General features: G+C 40.3%; 1 protein-coding gene across 1 annotated transcript; it reads right to left on the bottom strand.

The window, feature by feature from the left end:
• Window positions 1-1218: 1218 nt before the first annotated feature.
• Window positions 1219-17001, bottom strand: LOC118566322 (sarcalumenin-like). Its single transcript, XM_036148031.1, has 6 exons — window positions 16898-17001; window positions 7422-7514; window positions 7019-7114; window positions 4333-4368; window positions 1751-1867; window positions 1219-1463 (listed from the first exon to the last, which is right to left on the bottom strand). The coding sequence occupies exons 1-6, from the start codon at window positions 16956-16958 to the stop codon at window positions 1219-1221; spliced, it is 648 nt and encodes a 215-aa protein (XP_036003924.1). The 5' UTR covers window positions 16959-17001.
• Window positions 17002-19535: the final 2534 nt, after the last annotated feature.

Genomic DNA, 19535 nt, shown 5'->3' with positions numbered 1-19535 from the left:
AAAAGTGTTTACTCCAGGGTTGTCTGCATTCAGCTCTTCCAATTAACTCTGAGCTGACAATGTGTTCAGACTGATGTCCAGTGTTAGTTTATTGCAAATTCTCATTTGACTTTCACTGTGGACTTTGAATGACAATATGCTTAACTCAATCTTTGTTACCTTAAGCTTTTCACCAGCTTCTTCTGTCCCTGCTGAAAGAACTCCACACCGCTGCTGCCATCCATGTTTCCCTGTGATTGAGATTGTTCAGGATGATGCGGCTGCAGCATTAGGGTGAATGCGGTCTCTGCTAGAACAGGGCTGCAGGGTAGAACAAAAGCAGGTGTTCTGGTGCAGAACTATTTTATTACATGGTGTAAAAAAAGATGAAGTGGCTGTGCTAAAGTGAGGGAGACCCATGAAGACTCCAGGTAGTTCTGCACTGTAATTCCTCTGAAGCATAAAATATCCTGGGTAGAATCAGAGATTTGTTCTTGTCTAGCAGCCTGAAGTGGCTGATCTAATTTCCCCGTTCTTGTAGATCATGCACTGGCCTTTAGATTTTCACCTTCCAACCTTGTTGTCTTTTTAGGTTTTGGTCCTGTCTGACCAGCACACCTTCTTTCCAATATTTGTAATATCCCCTGCATGGCTTGCAGCAAATAATACATTGCACAGCTTTTTTTTTTTCAATAGATTTCTTCGTCCATACAGACCAGATTTGTGGAGTGCACAAATACTAGTTGTTCTATCAACAACGTTTCCCACCTGAGCTGGGGATCTTTGCAGCTCCTACAAAGTTGTGCATAATACTTTTAGCTACCTCTCTGATTAATGTGCTCCTCTCCTGTAATTTTAATGCAATCAGCCACGTTTTGGTAGGTTTACAGTTGTTCCACACCCTTTCAGTGTTCAGGTGAAGGCTCAAACAGTGCTCTGTGAGATGTTAAAGTTTGGCAGAGAGTTTGATAATATAACCCTGCTTTCAGCTTCTGCACGACACAGCAGCTAAATACGAATCCATGCCGCATTTATTCATGTTTTTATTTGTAAAAGACTTTTCAAACCATGATAATTCCTCCTGACGCTCAACAGTTCTACAAAATTCCGTGTCCCTCACATAATCCTAATTAAATTTGTAACATAATCTAAGTCCAAGTGGTAGCCTATTGTATTTCTTTGTGAGTCCCAGTTTGCGTTTGCTTTATTCTGAGGTGCATTGAAAAAGCATGACTCACATTACCTCTTTCTCCCTGTTGCTTGCGGTTCTCTATGATTCCCGGCGTGTCGACAAAAGTCACGCGCTCCAGCATCTTGTGGGGCATCTCGATGCCCGATTAACTTTTTCCAAGAAAAGTTTTGGCCCAAATTTTTCAAGGGGGAGAAAGAGCGAGAGCTGTCCGCTGCCATGACAATACCCTCGACGGAGCGTATTTTCTCCCCGTGCATGATGACAGTAAACTCAGAGGTAGTGGGCTCAGCTCCTGCAGAACAAAATCATGACGGGAAGAGAAAAAGTTAGCGGTGACCGGAATATGCATTGACGAGTATATGTGAATAGGCAATGGAAATCACAAGTATATTCGCCAAAGGCATGAAGCAACAGTAAACATTCAGCAAATCTAACTAAGACCTGTCAGCTGTACGAGAGTAAATGCAACTTATTTGATCTCCCTGTAGATTTAAGATGCGTTTTCAGAGTCGTTTTCAACTCCGTTACAAATGAGCCATTAATGTGATTTATTGTGCATTCGTAGCTGCGAAGGTGTACCTGTGTAGAGCTGATACGGGCTGTCGTGCAAGCCCAGGAGGTAATTGATCATGGAGGACTTTCCTACACTCCAGGGTCCAAGGAACAGCACCATGGGCTTGGAGGTAATCTCTCCATCTGTTATGCGAGAAATTCAAATTTCAGTGAGGTTGCGTAAACGGCGAAACATCCAAGTTCTTTCCAAATGTAAGCTGTTTCCAAGCTACAGCAAGAGCCTCCATGCTTACAAAGTAATAATCAATTAGCCAAAAACCACGTCAGAGACCTTCTATCTAATCTTTTCCAAATGAACAACTTAATGATGCTTCTAAAAATGTTGTGATGCTGGTGTAAAAATAATTAAAATGCAGAATATAATGACTTAGTAATACATCAAAAGATGAAACTTGGATTGACATGACGACAGCAACAACAAACTGTCAATTAATGAATCTTTTAAAACCAGTCCCAGTAAAGAAATATAAATATAAACGTAGCAAATCTAAAATAAAAACTTGACAAGATTCTTTTTTTTTTTTGTTAAATCAACCTCTATGAATATTTGCCTGTTTATACTTCTACAAAACATCAGTTTGTGGGTTTTTACAGCATCTACTAAATAGAGCTATAAGTTACAGTGCCTTGCAAAAGTATTCTTGATGTTTAAACTTTCCAACGTTTTGCACACTTCAACGTATGCTGTTGGGATTTTATGTGATAGATCAAGACAAAGTAGCAAATTATTGTGACGCGAAAGAAAGAAAAAAACATGCTAACCAGACCTCCTTCTTCCACATGTAATTATTTACTAATTAGGTGATTTCTGAAGACAATTGATTGTGTTGGATTGTATTTAGGGGTATCAGAATAAAGGAACCTAAATACGAGCTGCACTTTTATTTTGTATGTGTAAAAACCTTTGAAAACCATGCTTCATTTTCCTTCCATTCACAATTATATGTCACTTTTTGTTGGTCTATCACATAGACTCCCACTAAAATACATTGAAGTTTCTGGATGCAGCATAAGAAAATGTGTGAAAACTGAAGGCTATGGATATGAGTACTTTTTCAAGGCACTATAGTAAGCGTTGAATTCACCCTACCAACTTTTTCAGGAAACAGAGGTTTTATACATTGTTAAAGAAAGATAATAAGACCTCGGTCTGCTTCAGTCATGCACATATGGAGGTTGCCTTTTTAAGATTTCAGACAAGAAATTCAAAACAAAAATTGAAAAATAAATGCTGAAGCCACAGTTAGGTGGTAGTAGCAAAAAAATGCAGCCACATCTCAGAGTATAAAAATATATTTAGAAAAAGATTCAACACTGCAAGCTGTATGTCTCTATGCAAGCTGCCATGTGCTGAACAGAAATGGTTTATGGGTGGTGAGGTAAAACAGTCCGTGTTGAGAATTACTAAATTGAAGTATAATTAGGAAAAATCTAAAGAGAAATAAACTTTTAAAGACAGTAATGCAGGGATTCGATATTCAGGAGCAAAAATGTTTTCAGTCCTGTCTGAACTCCGACCACCCAAAACCTCATCAGCTATAGCCAAAGCCGCACATGCAACCCCCTCCATGATTTTAACACTACCTGCACAAATTAAACATTCCCTGCACCCCATCCCCCTTTTCAAAATTGTAGCCGTAAAATAGCCGCAAAAAAAACGAGAAAACTCCATTTTTGGCCACAAAATGTAATTATTTACTTAGTGTCCTCCCCGATTTATTTTGCATAATTCTCAAAATGGCAGCTTTCTGTGGACAGAAGCTTTCAGTAATGGATTGCTTTGATGAACTTTTAAATAAAGGGACCTTGTGTTCTCTTTGCCAGCAGTGGTTTCCACCCTGAAACTCTACCCATAGATGCTATTTTTTTCTAGCCTATTCATTTTTGTTGGCTCATGAACGCTGACCTTAACTGAGAGAAGTGGGGCTTGCGACGCCTTTGAGATCGTTCTGGCTTCTCTTCTGACCTCCTGGATGAATTGTTTTTAATGCACTCTTGGAGTAATTTAGGTAGCCCAGTCATTCCCGGGGATGGCTCAGCAATAGCCTATTTTGTCTCCATAAAAGTCTTTATAATATCCATTTCCAGACTGATACTTGTCAAAGATTTTGTTTCTCATCTGTTCTTGAATGTTTATTTCGAGATCAGGGCAAAATGTGTTGCTTTTTTGGCTCTTTCAGCCGACTTCACGTTGTCATACAAGTTTAGGTCAAGGAGCAAACAAACCTGGGTGTGACTTGTAAAACTAAACCAGAAAAATTTGACTAATCACAGTTAATTCGTAATTTTCTAAGACAGACATTTCTATTTTCACATGAAGTTAAGTTACAAGCATTTTTCCCCCTTTGTAAATGATGTCAACATTAGAATAAACTGTGTTTGATTAGGTTAGTTTTGCCATATATTGAAATTTGGCTGTAACATTTAGGTTTGTCTAAGAATATTAAAAAAAATAAAGTTTGTAAGGAGCTAAAACACCTTTTTCCATAAAGTTTTAGATCAACTGAGAGCTAATTTATGAAGGGTGAAAGGAAGGGGCTTAGCTCTTCCGCCAGAGCCATGCACAGGTAAGCCCTGCCCACACCCACCTGTGGCCGAGTCGCCCAGGGTTCGTCCGGGGTATGCTGTTAGATGAGGGGAGATGGGGATGAGGGGAGGACAGAGAAGTGAAGGTGAGAGGACGTGAAGGAGAGCTCTGTAAGCGAGTAAGGTTTCTACAAGCAGTGGGGAGGGGTGGAGTGTCGATGTACAGGAATGAGTGGAAGATCATGGCTGGAATTTACAGGAGCATATTTGACCTACAAGTCGTCAAACATGTCTGTCAACGAATGCATGGTGTGCTTGTGTGGTCAGGCAACGACAATTCCCTGTCTCTCACAATACGTAGGATATTAGTTAGAGACGCAGATAGAAACCAAGAGTCTGCATGCAAACAGGAACTAGAAAAACACAAGACGGTGCCATTAATTTTCATTTATTCTCACAAGAAGTTTTGATATTTCAGACCAACTCAAAGTAGGGCATAAATGTGAACAGGAAGAAAAAGGGTGCATGGTTTTCTACAATTTTTACAAATAACAATTTGAAAAGTGTGGCTTGTTTTTGTATTACTGAGTCAATACGTTTCAGGTTTTTATTTTCCAGACCTCATATGTTTAGACTATTTAAAACAAACTCTGTTTGTTTGCCCTCTTGGTGCGCTTTTTTTATGTAAATGTGAACACAGCAATCAGAGTGCAGACCAAAACAAAAGACCTCCTCCTCCAAATGGTCTCGGTACGGTTACCTACAAACTGTGAAGACCTCTTGGATACTTTTGCTTGAAGTAGTAACCAGAAGCACGTTAATGTTATAAATAAATTCTCTGTATTTTCTACTTGTTCGGAACACAGCATCTGCTTCCTGTATTTACATTTAGTTATTACGCTCCCAGACACATCAAACCAATAATGTTTTGATTTGTTGGGAATTTTGTTTTTTTCAGTGTGTGAAAAGAAGCTGAACCACTGGACAAAGTAGCAAGTTAACGAACTTATCCACTATTCAGACCCAACTAAATAAGCTAAATGTGTGAAAACACCCTTAGAGCTGCCTTTTATTGCAAGCTATTTGGAACATGTCTTTAATAGTTTTGCACATTCAGAGACTGAAATTTTTGACCACTTGTCAAGGATATCTCAAGATTATGTTTGGAGTCTCTGTCCTGATGGAAAGAAAATGTAATGATTCCTGTCTGTTCCTGCCGCTGCTGTTGCAGTTCCATGACGTCACTCCCTGCTCCCTGTGATTCACCTGCAGCGATTACACCTGCGGCAGCTCTGATTACAGGGAGCTGCTGCACCTGGGATGAGCACTATGAATTCCTGCCTCTCCCAGTGAGTAAGCGCCGGATTCTCTAAAGCCATCTTGTGAGTAGACCATCCAGCGTTCCTTGTATTGACCTCTTGTTTTTGACCTGTCTCGTTCCTGTCTCTGGAGACTGGCCTCCTGCCTTGCCTATCTTCTCAGCCTGTCTGCCTCTCCCTCTGTCCGGATTCTCCTGCCTATTAGTACCGACCCAAGCCTGGACCTCGGATCGGTCTCCGCCCTGCTGGGATACCTCTGCACGGTGGGTGTGCCTCCTGTTGCCGATTCTCTTGCCTGGATGCTGGATTACCTTCTTGGCTTCTGGAAACCTCCGCCCTGTGGAATGTCTCTCTGTGTATGACCCCCTGACTTCCCTGCTAGCTCTTACCCTGCTTAGCATCGTCAAGATCCGTATCAGTCACCAAGTGATTCGGATCTTCAAGACGGAGCCGTCACGATCAATCCTCAGAGCCTTGAGCAACCTCCCAGCATCTGAGAAGGTTAGTGGTGTTTATTCAGTGTTGCTACACCTTCATGGACTATTTTCTGGCCACTAACCTAACTCTCTTCCTTGCAGTGATCCTCCAATACGAGTTCCTGTCGGTTCCAGTTCAAGTTCCAACAACACCAGTTTTATAATGAACTCCTTTAAACGTTCCCTTCTTGTGTTTGGTTGAATTATCGGGTCTCGAGATTCTGAGGGTGATTCATTACAGAAAATATTCACCTTCAGTCTCAAGTCTCTAACACGTTCTTTTTTTTTCCAGAACAGCCTTGCATTTAACTCCATTTAGTTTCCCATCAGCTTCTCTGTCTGTGCTGAAGACAAGCATCCCCAGAGCATGACGCTGCCACCACCATGTCTCACTGTAGTGTTTTGCATGTAGAGTAAAAGTTCAGTTTTTCTCTCATCTGGCCAGAGTACCTTACTGCATATATATATATATATATTTGCTGTGTCCCTACATTGCTTGTGACAACCTTTAAATTAGGCTTTATATGGCTTTCATTCAACTGAGGCTTACATCTTGCCACTCTTCTACAACTGCTGATTGTTCACGCCACACTTTCCAGGCTTTTATTTGTAAAAAAAAAAAACCCAAATAAACAAATAAAAATGATGCAAATGATAAACCTTCTTTCTCCTACACACTGCTTTGTGTTGGTCTGTCTAATGAAATCCCAGTAGAATTTGTTTAAATGTGTGTTTGTAACATCAGAATGTGGGAAAGTTCAAGGGCTGTTTTGTACTTTCGCAAGGCACTGCAACCCCCTGAACAAGATTGAAGTTTGCCAAACCTCACTGGTGTGTATCATTGGAAAGGGTCAAAGAAAATGCATGTGGAAAAAGTAAATAAATAAAAAAAAAATCCACACAGCAGATAAAGGGAAGAAAAACTGGCCAAACAGTCCGAATTTTAGTGATACCTGAAATCTCATGCTGCCTCAGCTCGTTGTACTTGTAGGCCTGCTCCATTGGTTTGACGGACGTGTGGTAGACCTTCCGCAGCTTCTGTATAGCCGCTGGAAAAGAAGGTGGGAGCGCAGAGAAACGATGTCAAAAGGGAGGGTTTGCACTAGGGAGATGTACTTTGGGATGAAATAATCACACAGGTTTTTCTGTACTACTAGAACTTGGCCCTTCGTTTAGAGATATATTAGATGCTGCTCTGCAAAAGAGTTGAGTTGACCAATGTTTTTCCATTCCTTAACTTCTGTCTAAAAGCAGCCCTGCCTCGTTAAACTATCTAGTGCTCCTTTCAGTACAAGATGGTAAAAATGTTGTGCTGTAAAGTAGAAAGCAACAATCCACCCCCCTTGTGTTCCTCACCGGCATAGTCTGTTGCTTTTTCCTCAGTTGCAAGCCGCAGCGTCTCATCAATGTGAGATCTGTCTCTTAGGACATTGTCAAATTCTTCCACCTCTGAAAGAAAAGGAAAAACGGAGAAACCATCAGTGAGCTTTATCTTTTCGGTGCGGATCTTCGATGGCCGTTCAAGGCATCGAACATCAGAATTACATAGGATTTAAGTAAGGTAGAATCCGGATGACTCGTTTGCTTGAGACAAACCAGTTTTATCATCAAGTGTTTGCACAATAAGCTTTCATATCACCCAACGCCTCTTGCTAACCATGTTTATGAAACGTGATTACCAAAATAGAACATAAAAACTGCAGAAAATGCAATACCCGGTTGCTTTATACTCAATCAGCCTGTCTGTGGGGGTCTTATTACCAAAAAAAAAAGACCTGAATGTGAATGTGGTTTCTTTACCATAACAGGGCTACTGGTTGTTGTGCGGGGGAAAGAGGAGGCAGAGGATCTGAGGGAGCATATTTGGTCACTTGTCATGTCCTCTTGTGAACCTCTCGGGTTACTTAGATCACAGCTGTTAGTACAATCAGCTCTTAATTTAGAAAGTGAATGCCGAAATTAAACACACAAAGACATGGCACCGCCACTGGCTTTAACGATGACCACCAGAGATAAGCCTTGGGACTTCCCTGGTTTCACTAAGAGGTGAGCCAAAATTAGGGCTTTGCAACGATCTGCAATCCTCTGTGGATTTTTTACCAACCGGCTACAGACATAAATTATGTTCACGTACATACATATAAAAAAATGGGTCTATGTGGTGTACTTTCTGCAGGTTTCACATTTGCTTTTTTAAATGAAGTTGGATCTTGATCACAGCTTTATGCCCGGAAAGGATTTAAAATTTAATTTAAAAAGTACTTGCAGCATAGATTGTACACAATTGACCTACAGAACTGTTCAGAAGATTACGTCCACACATTACGAGCTTACATTTTATAAAAATCTGATGCTTTAAGTCATTTATCAGAAAGATTCTGTTTTCAGGTTGAAGTAAAAACACAAATTGGAACTTTTCGGCAGATTTTTATCAAAACTGCATATAAAGGCGTAATAATACACACACATCTGCACTAATATGTGGATTCAGCTGAAATGATCTTGGCACCATTCCAGAAGCTTAACATTGACCCGCTTTATTCTGACCAAAACCGGCTCTGTTGTGTGTTGGGATCAGTGTCCAAAATGTGTCCAAGTTTAAAAATATCTGTTGATTTGAGTTGACCATTCTCACCATGATGCTACCTCCATTGTACTTGACAGTCGGTATATATTTATTATACTGGAAAACCACCCGTCTCATTCTGTGGACGTCTTTGTCTCTCTGACATGAAAACCGTTCTTTTGAAAGCATTTAATTTGTGGATACGGGTAGCCATAGAGTTCGGTCACGCTTGTAGTTGTCTATTGTGATGAAGGTATTTCTTCCTTTTATTTGAGAATGACTGTTGGGGTCAGATGGTTCGAACTTGGAAGCAGTGGCGAATTACAAACGATCCTAACAACAAATCAAAACGGTTGGGATGTACATTAAATATATAGCTTCAAACCCTTAGAAACCGTATAAAAATGTAAAGACTGTGCACCAGGAAATGTAACAATTAGAATATAAGAATAATCCCTGGGAGCATTCTGGGTTTTGCACAGAACCAGAGGGGTAATCTTCAGGATTCGTACTGAGGTCTTGCGGCCTTTCCAGGATGAATCTTACCAATTCATATGCGTGTTCAAATAACAAGCTAATCTAAATACTGCCAGAATTATGTTAAAAAGCTTAATACTGGCTGTAAAGTTTCCCAGTTTCTCTGCACCCCGCTCAGAGACATTTAACAACATTCAAATATAAGTTGTTTTTTTTAAATCAGTCAATGAAACGTTTCATAACCTGACATAACCTCAAGCGCACCATATTATAAAATCAAGAATTCTTTTCATGGGAGGATCAGAAAGCATAAAAAAGTTTGTGCTTGTGCTCAAAGCGCTCTGATCTCAGCAGGAGCCCGGTGGCGCCTGGGCGATTTCTGTAATACTCCTCATAAACTCTTTGGTGTAACAGCTCAGACACCAAGAGGGAAAAGGTGAAAGAAGTTGTTTTTTTTTCCCCTCTGTGGATAAAATGCGTAGACTGTTGAATTTTGGCCACAGGGATGAAACTTTGATGTTTGCACGTAAAGTTCTGTCAAACTAGATTGTTGCTCACGTCAGGTTGTTGAGTCAGGTTGAGTCTGGAGCAGATCTGTCGAGCGACATGTCTGCTTCTAAAAAACATGTTCAACTGAAGGGTGTATTTTATTTTGCTGAGCAAATATCATAAGTAAGCCATCATTTCTCTGGAATTGTTTGGAGAGGCCAGTATAAAGCGGGCTAAATAAAAAATAAAGCATGATTTTTTTTAATGGTTTTGCTTTTAATTGTTGCTTTACTGTATTGTTAGACCTGATAATAATAACCCGCACAATAACATTAATAAATTACCCCCATTTTAACAGGGCGTCAACCTACAATGTATTATGTACATGTATTTCCTCATGAACAAATTAACACTGCCAGCAGAAGCACAGCATAGTAATGCAGTTTGGATTTTCCCTCAAGGATTTCACCAAATGCAAAGTTTTATTTAAAAAAAAAACACAATGAAGGGGAAACATGATTTTTCTTTGCTTGCAAATCAATCTGTCACAGAACTTCCTCAATTTCCAGGGAGCTATTTGTCTGACTTAAGAATTCCCTCACGAGATTTCAGTATAACACAGGATTCTGCAATAACTTAAGTTAAATTATAACTGGATGAAAGCTGATCAACAATAAATAAGAAAAAATCAGCAATAAATAAAAAAATAATAATACAATAAAAAATAATCAAGAGTAAAATCAAGAAAGAACTCTATCATCATTCAACCAATATTTATTCACAAACAAACAATAACGCAGCGTGACCAAAAAAACAACAGAAAACTCCAAAACAAATCAAAACACTAGTTCTAACCAACAGAAACTGAATTATAATTAAATCTTACTGTTGTCTCAAATGATTTACTTGAGTCACAACAATGCCAGTAAACATCTTTCAGGGAAGAATTTCATTGAAAACATGAAAAATGGAAAAAAGATTAAAGGGCATCCTCCAAAAAGAAAGAAAAAAAAAGACTAACCAGGTTCCTTTTGTGATGTCATTAGAGGCACGTGTGTGTGTGGAAGCCTGCTATCCCATTATCTAACAACATTCTCGATAAAACAGGAAAACAAATCATAACATGTTGCTCTATAGGTGTCAAACTGTATCTAAAGGGAGTTTGGTTGATCTTATGGACAGTTCTGCCTAGTAGCTTTAGAAATACTCAACAAGTGTTGAAAATTAAACCCCAAAGGCTGATTCTTCGCTGGTTAGCAGCAGGGTATATACAGCAGGTTAAACAACCACACAATGGTGCTGATTCCTACCCAGTCAGCCTGCTAAAAATAAACGGGCACAGAGTTGCTGCCAGCCCTGTGCACGACCAAGAGAAACCAAAAGGTTAAGAAGGTTACCGTCTGTAATATTCAGACACGAACAGATCTGTTTTTTTAATATTTTTTTGTGTGCTGGATGAAGGTGGTCAAAGTTGAAATCTAATAAAAGAAACCAGCCTCGGTTCTCATAACTCTCAATCTTCATGAACCCACTGATGCACAATTAAACGTTTTCTTTTTGAAGACCACGTGACTTTCAGGGATTCTAAAAATGTATGTACAGTAATGCCCTCGTTAAGCATTTCTGGGCTTTAGCTCACAGGGTTACATGAACCGGCTGCATGTTCACGTGAGCAAAAAAAAAAGGAATCAAGTAAACACACAAATTAAAACACTTGAAAGTGTTCACACGTCTCGCCGAGAGGTTTCGGTGCCTTTTGGCGTCTCCCTCTTCCTCTCTATGGGCCACCGAAGTCCTCCAACGTAACTTTAGCTGCAGCTTGCCTCATCGCTCACAGCTCCGTGTCTTTTAACACCGGCTTCTTGAGCGTGCCAAACTCCTGCGAACTTGTTAGCACCTTCTTGAAGCAGTCAATACCTGATGGAGGCTCCCCAAAGATCTCAGAAGAAATGCTGCGCAGCAGGATAGGGAGGGGGGAGTCTCGGTCCCATAGTACAGATTTAACCCTGGAGGCGCCAGCAGAGCTGAGCCCCCCCCGGACATCTGCGCCGTGAGCCTTGTGCCCTCGTTGAGCTCGTTGCCACACAACGCTCGCTCAGTTTAGAGAAACATTCTGATGGCATCGGCACATTCTGCAGGAATGCTGCCGTTTTAAGCCCACCATTAGCGCTCCGTGGCACGGAGTCATACCTCGACTGTGGCCTTCTCATTAGGGGGCTGATCAGACGGGATATGGTGAAAACGAACAACAGGAAGGCTACGCGAATAATTTTCATTCCTCTGGAAGTTTTCAAAATTTTGTCAAAGTTATAACCAAAATCTCTGGTGAATGTGATCAATTAAGCTTTCCGTGTAATATACCAACACAAGGCAGCGCGCTATTGCGAAGTGGAAGAGAATTCCTGCATGGTTTTCTTTGAAAATAAAAACCATACAATGTGCTGTGCATTTGTATTCAACCCCCTTTACACCGATTCCTCCAAATAAAATTGAATAAATGGACAGTTTTCTCATGATATCAGTTCTCGTGAGTGGAATTACAGCTGCAAGTCAACAGCTCAAGCTAATTGTCGAACCAAGATCATCTGTAAACGTTTCTAAGTCTCGGCAAAGATTATTAATTGGATTTAGCTCAGGACTTTGACTGGGCCACTTGAACACATGATTCGGCTTTGCTCTAAATTCTGCATGTTTATTATTATTACTCTGTCCAAGTATCAAGTCTTTGCCAGCCTTTGAGAAGCTTTCTTCCAGGATTGGCCATCACCCCTAAATAACAACCGGAACACCTTTTTTCAGATGTTTGTTGTGTCCCCGAGCTTGTGGAAAAACAACAACGGGGCTACCTATGGATATCTTCTAACAAAGCCTCCTCCATTCAATTCAATTTAATTCAATTCAATTTTATTTATATAGCGCCAATACATGAAACATGTAATCTCAAGGCACTTTCCAAAGTCAAATTCAATCAGATTATACAGATTGGGGAAAAAAAATTCCTATCTAAGGGAACCCAGATTTCCATAGACATCCATAAAATCAGATTTGCGCTGAAGTTGTCCCTGTTTACTTGATAGGTGACTTCCAAAGGCAACTGGCTGCATTGGACTTTAAGTGTATGAGAGACAAGGAGGGCTGAAACAAATTAATACAACACTTTTCCAGTTTTTATGACTACATTTTTTACCATGTGTCTCTCCATGTTCGCGTCCCAATTATACTCTGCTTGTTCTGTCATTCAAAATCAATGTAAAATATAAAGTTTGTTGTAATAAAGTGACAAAAACTTAAACATATGTGTGAATACTTTTGCAAGGAACTAAAATGTCAAAACTCAGATGGTGTAAATGAACGGACAGGAGATAACAGGCTGGAGTAAAAATGTGTATATTTAAACTTCAACATATTTAGAAACTGGTTTCTTGCAATGCGCGTTTAAAGAGTATATATTAAGAGTTTCTATCTATGTGAAGGCCCAGGATCATGTATCGCTCACAGCACAGCGGAGGTAAATTTAATTAAACTGAATATGATAAGGGCTGAAAGCGCAGGTTAAAGGATTTAACTTGAGCACCGGTGGGATTCAGACGCTCATTATAGGTCAAGACGTGGCACTGAAAACCTCAGGGGAATTGCATCGCTTTTATTCTCACTTTAACAATCCGGGACGGGGATATTAAAATAGAAAACGTGAAATCAAAGCAAAGCTTGCTTAATTTGAAAAGACAACCCACAGCCGTGGGAATGCACGACTTCTCTTTCGGTAATCGTCAGATGTGAGGATACTTAGCGGAGTTTGTGCGTGCTGTGGTGAGAAGACGTCACAAATGGGAACAGGTGGCACGGCTTGGGCAGCCAGTGCTCCCCCACTGTCAAAAATAGACTCACAATGGGTCAAAAGATGGACAGAGGAGGAGGAGGCAGAATGACTGCTGCCTATTTTAGGCCTTCCACTGTCAGTATGGAGACGCGGAGACATCAACATCCCACAGAGCTGACAGTGTAACACACAAACAGGCTGGACCGGGGAGAGATCCAGCTGTTTTCTGTACTTAATCAAAGCTAATTAAAGTGAATGCTTAAGGTAAGGTTATAATAATAGACTATATAAGCAATAAATGTCTTACATGCAGTAGATTAACCCTCTAAATAACTCTCCTCATCTAGTTTAAATCCAGACTAGGAGGTCCTGAAGGCTGGCAGCTAGCCTCATAGGAACCGAGATCTAAAACTGGACTTCTATCATTTTAAAACAGCTCCAGTCTCACAAACATCAAAGCAGCTACGTATTTACAAGACAACAATTATTTACATTTGAATTGAACCTGTCAATTCAAGTGTAAATAATCACTGTTATCAATTATCTTCTATTTGAAACATGCAGAGAATGGAGCCTATCAAGGTTTTCTGGTTTACCCAATAGTAAAATAAGGTAGCGTGACAGTAAATAAACTAACTTTAATTTAAGACACTATGATAACTTCTGGATTAGAGTTTTAAAAGACGGCACAAGTCCACCTCAGTCTTGGCACCTCTTGGACTATAGCCGTCATCTTTAGCATTTGGGACAAAACTGGATTTATACTAAATGAATACTAAATGAAGACACGAGAAAGAAAGAAAGTAAGTAAATAAGTAAGTAAGTAAGTAAGTAAGAAAGAAAGAAAGAAAGAAAGAAAGAAAGAAAGAAAGAAAGAAAGAAAGAAAGTGCTAAAAGGGTAAAAACATTTCATGCTGGGGTGGGGTGGGGGGTTCCTGCAATGTTGGAAAGACATCAAGTAAGTTCGATACCCTTGGGACTTAGGTGCTACTCCTAAGAAGCGCAGTAATGCCATATAGTGCGTCGGTTCTTTTCCTCCTTCTACTACAGCTGGATGTCCCAGACATGCCGCATGCAATTAGAGGGAATCACATATCACTTGGATGGAGACTGCTCTAGCTTTCAATGTCTTTCCTGGATAGATGGTGTTACCTCCGGCTATAAACAAACCACTTAGGAGTTACAAATGCCAGTACGTGTCGATAACAAGAGGTATGGGATAAATGTTTAACCATAAACGCTTATTCAAAAGAACCGTTAAGAACTTGAATTGTTGCGTCTCGAGTACGCGAGACGCAACGTTGGAATTGGCCGACGAGTCTGAACGCCACTGTTATTGTTATATTTGTTGTAAGGTTACTTTTCTAAAGCGTCATAACAGAAAAACTCATTGTTGGATGTCAGACGCAGAACGCTGGTTCATTTTTCTTTTTATTCCTAGCATCATCGATTTGAACCACACGACAGAACCACGTGCTTGCTTTTTCATACAGAAATAAGCAGCCTGCTTAAAAAAGGTGAAAGTTGATGCAAAGTCCGAGAAATATGACAAAAAGATAAGGTGAGGTAAGAGAAAAGTTATGATTTGATCCCTTTGGTACACATAGACACACACAAAATCCTTCTGGGTTAATTATTTAACCAAATTTCTGGATAAATGACATTGGGGCAAATGTGTTAATTAAAGATTTGATTAAATATTGGGTCAAAAACAGCAGCACAGTTCGTTGACCCAGACAAGAGCCTAGAAGGAGCCGTATTGCTCTTAAATGGCGGCCATTTTGAATTATGAAACAACCCGACCAGACTAAGGAACTCTTCCTCAGCATCAAGCAAGAAATAGTAGGCTAGTAAAATGCTTTATAACAATGTTGATGTTAGTGGTAAAAACTTTGGTTTACACAAGAGAACAAGATTGTTCACTTAAACTTAGCCTTTTAGCTGCAAAGAGCTTCGCAAAAGCAAGCGTGAGTTCGGTTAAAGCTAATGGCTTCAACCAAAGAATTGGCCATAAAGTCAGTATACACACTTTTTATAGTGGTTTGCACTGAGTATGACTTTTGAAGACTAAATTCAGGTCTTTAGGACAATTTTTTAGTTGAACACTAAGCCTATATTGCTGGGTGAAGTCCCTAACTCAATCCTGTTGCGGTAAATCAACCCATAGCTAGATTTGTCCATAGTTCTCCCAGGAGTGGGTTGGAGGTTTTTAATCCCAGAGCTTAGTTTTAAACCTGAGATCACTTTGCATGGTCAAGCATGGTGAAGGTAACATCATGCTGTGTGTGTGTGTGTGTGGGGGTGACTGCATGTGGTATTGGTTGGTGATGTCACAGCAAACAAAAAGAAAAAAAAAAAAAAAACTTCCTGCAAGAAGAGACCTACCACATGTCTTGATAAAAAAAAATGATGTGCATAACTTTGCACGTAGAAGGGGTGTTTGCACTGGGAAAGGCGATGGTAAATCGGTATTTCTTGTCGTTTATACTACACAGCGGCATATTTTAGGTTGTGAGGAACCAGAAACTCACCTGCAGGGCTCTGTAAAGAGGAGCTTCCACAGTCCAGCCCCTCCTGCCTGGAGAATGCATGTCCCTAAAAGGCCAGTTGCTGGGAATAAATTGCGATTGTGACAGTGCAGAGTGACAGCAGCTGCGCAGCATATCTAAAGCGGACCATGATGCAAAGGGGAGGGAGGGAGGGAGGGAGGAACTGTGGCGGACAGTGTTGGGTTTCAGGAGGTCTTCCAATCTTAGGCACCTGACAAGCCCGGAATATAGAAGCCTGGATACGGACTGCGGAGGGAGAAACGGCACCCCAAGGACGGGCAGGGGTGACAGACAAGGGTAACAACAACTGCACCAGGGGAGATCCGGAGACAGGAAAGTGTGGCCTGGCAGCAAAACTACTAAAAAAGAAATCTGTTTCACATAATCTAGTTTCGGACCTTATTTATGATTTAAAAAAAATGCATCCCTTAAGAATCCCTCTGTGCATAACCTATTATTTAGGTATGGCGTAAGGAGACCAAATCAGTTTATTAAAGCTCCCCACATGGCGGCTCTACTCCCCATAGTTAGACTAAGACTTTCCATCAGCTGGTGCCGTGCCTTTGGACAGCTGGACATCCAGTCAGGCCACAGCCGAGGCTAAATACGCCTCACTGTGCCTCCTTCAGGACCAACCAAAATGGGAGATAAGATGAAAACGTAAATCAGATTTTCACTTTGAAGCTATGACAGTGGTGAATTAAAATGGCTGCAAAGAGGATAGGATTTCCGTGGTTTTCATCCCATCTCGGGTCAACAGGAAACAAATTTCCACCAGAACAGTAAACCTTAATCACATCAGCCTCTAAACTCGCAACTGTTCCTCCAATTCATCCACCAAGCAGCAGTAAGGCACGATTTTATGGCGTACCCTGAATGCGCCCCCAGATTTAAAACCCAGATCTTTTTATACAAAGCTTCTGAGTCTTACCTGCTGTGGCCTGCAAAAGCAGCAGGGCGAGGAGACAGCAGATCGAGACAGTACCCTTCATGATGGCTGCCAGGAGAACTCTGATAGTCTCACACACTATATATACCAAGGCAGGAAGGTTAAAGTTCACGCAAAGGGAAGAGGTGGGGAAGAGAGAGGGCCAACTGGTGGAGGGGCTGATGTCCATGTGTTTGAGGAGTACCAAAGCTATTGACGCAGCTTAACAATAACAAAATAATTAAAGCCTGCTTGTTATATATATATATATATATATATATATATATATATATATATATATATATATATATATATATATATATGACTTGCCACAGGTGATTATTTTTCTTAGACACTCTTTAAAATGGGAAAGAGAAGAGAACATGCCATTCATTTCATGTAAGGCAGATAGGTGTTGATCTACACAAGCACAGATACATAAATATATATATATATATATATATATATATATATATATATATATATATATATATATATATATATATATATATATATATATATATATATATATATATATATAAATAAAGGCTCTCACTTTAACTTACCAAAATCTTCAATAACAAAAATAATTTCAGTTTAAAGCTACAGGAGCTGTGATAAACAAGATAGGACAAGTTTTTTTTCTCTGATGGAGAGCAGAAGGTGAAGTAAAATAATCTCTCTAAGGAAGCAATTAATGGCATATCCTGGTATGAGACACCATCTACAAGGTAACCCGCTGTTTGGTCGTCATGGCACAAAAATACAAAACGTAGTGTTGAATAATTTGCTAAATACTGGGATTTTGAGTTGATCCACAGACTTTATTTGGAACAAAGCTGGGGCTTAGTGTGGCGTACAATGGGGGATCTGTGATGCTGTGGGCCTGTCCATCTTCCTAATGCCATGGGAACCTTTTTATTTAGCTTATGACCAGGCCGGCATGTGGCATAGCGCTAGTGATCCTTTAATACGCTCCCGCAGTCCAGCCCCTCCTTTAGCTATCAGGCTCCTCTCCTGTGGGACCAACTCCCAGTTTTGGTCCGTGAGGCAGACACCCTGTCTACTTTTAAGACTAATCTTAAAACTTTTCCTTTTTGACAAAGCTTCTAGTTAGAGTGGCTCATGTTACCCTGAGCTACCTCTATAGTTATGCTGCTATAGGCTTAGGCTACTGGAGGATATCAGGGCCTATTTCTCTCACTCTGCTGATTTGTATTGTTCTCTAGTTTTGCATTAACCTGACAGAAGCCAGATGCATGTCGCTCCGCCTAGCTCCACTCACATACATCTGGGACATCGCCCTTTGAAAGTGATTTCTCCAACCAATTTTATGGTCTGGCCAATCAGGACGCAGGGCTGGAGTTTCATAAATGTGACGTAGCGGAGACGCGACCATGACGTGAGACTGTTTTGATAGCAATGGCGGCTCGTCGAGGAAGCAAGCGTTAACATTGATGCTGCTATTTCTTCCGTGTTGTCCAATCTACCTAATATTGATTCATTAAAAGAACATCAGAGAACGGCTCTGAAGGCGGGGTACACCCTGGACAGGTCGCCAGTCTATTGCAGAACTTGAGACATTTCAAATAAAAATCTGCCAGCCAATGCTGAAAATCTTAAAATTTGGTAATCACTGGGTCTTTAAAGTCAGATAATAATCCCAAACCTTTGGGCAAATCAGATCAGAAATGGTTCACCACTGACAAGATCAACTTCCTCCCATGTCATAGCTTACCCAAGACTGACACCACAGCTTACAGAAAACCTGTCAGGTAAACTGGGGGAGAAAAAGTGTATGGAATAAAATCAAGAAGATCTGGATCATCTAGAGATGTTACAAAAATGACTGGCCAAAGATCTTTCTTGTTTATACTCCAACATGCAAAATGTTCCAAGATGGCCAAGTGCTTAATACAACAGTGGGTCAATATAGAGCCTGATATTATTACTCTTCCCTGTCAGTTTTCAAGTTATTACTATTGATGACTTAGGAAATGACAGAAGTGATTGGATTGTTCTTGAAGCAGCTGCCGGACCTCTTAATGCGATTTTTCTTATTGTTACCAAGCCAGCTGGTATACGTCATTCAACATCTACTCCACACCATGCTATTGGTCAAGAGAAATTACTGCAATGAAATAAATGTTGAACATGTATTTCTGTTAGATTTTGCCCTCACTGATCAAACTTCCATTTAGGGCTTCTTATTTCTGTTTAGATGCATGCAGCAGCAATAAAGATTTATCTTAAAGCTGCATTCCAATTTTCATTTCTTACTTTTTTTTGTGTGTGCAAATGTTTACCAGCGGTACCAACTATACGTGTGTGAGAAAACAGGTGTAATTACTAGATGTGTACTCTGTTAAAATAGGCTAAAGAAAATACTTATTTTTGCCCTAGATTTAATAGAATACGTGAGCTGTTAAGGTTTCTTAGCTTTAATCAAGTGACTAACAAAGCATTAATAAACATCCATAAAATATCCGAGAATGTGCTCTTAGCTGCGTTAATGCAGATGCTAAAACATGCATGCTATCCTCGCCCGGTTGGCAGTGAAAGTAATCAGCATTAGCAGAGAGTGAGAGCGGAGCACGGTCCGCCTGAGTCAGCCTTGAGTCCCTCGCCCAGCCGGATTACT

The sequence above is a fragment of the Fundulus heteroclitus genome, chromosome 16 (assembly GCF_011125445.2).
Source record: "Fundulus heteroclitus isolate FHET01 chromosome 16, MU-UCD_Fhet_4.1, whole genome shotgun sequence".
NCBI lineage: Eukaryota > Metazoa > Chordata > Actinopteri > Cyprinodontiformes > Fundulidae > Fundulus > Fundulus heteroclitus.
Note: the sequence above shows the minus strand (reverse complement) of the source record. Positions and strands in the feature narration are given on the sequence as shown.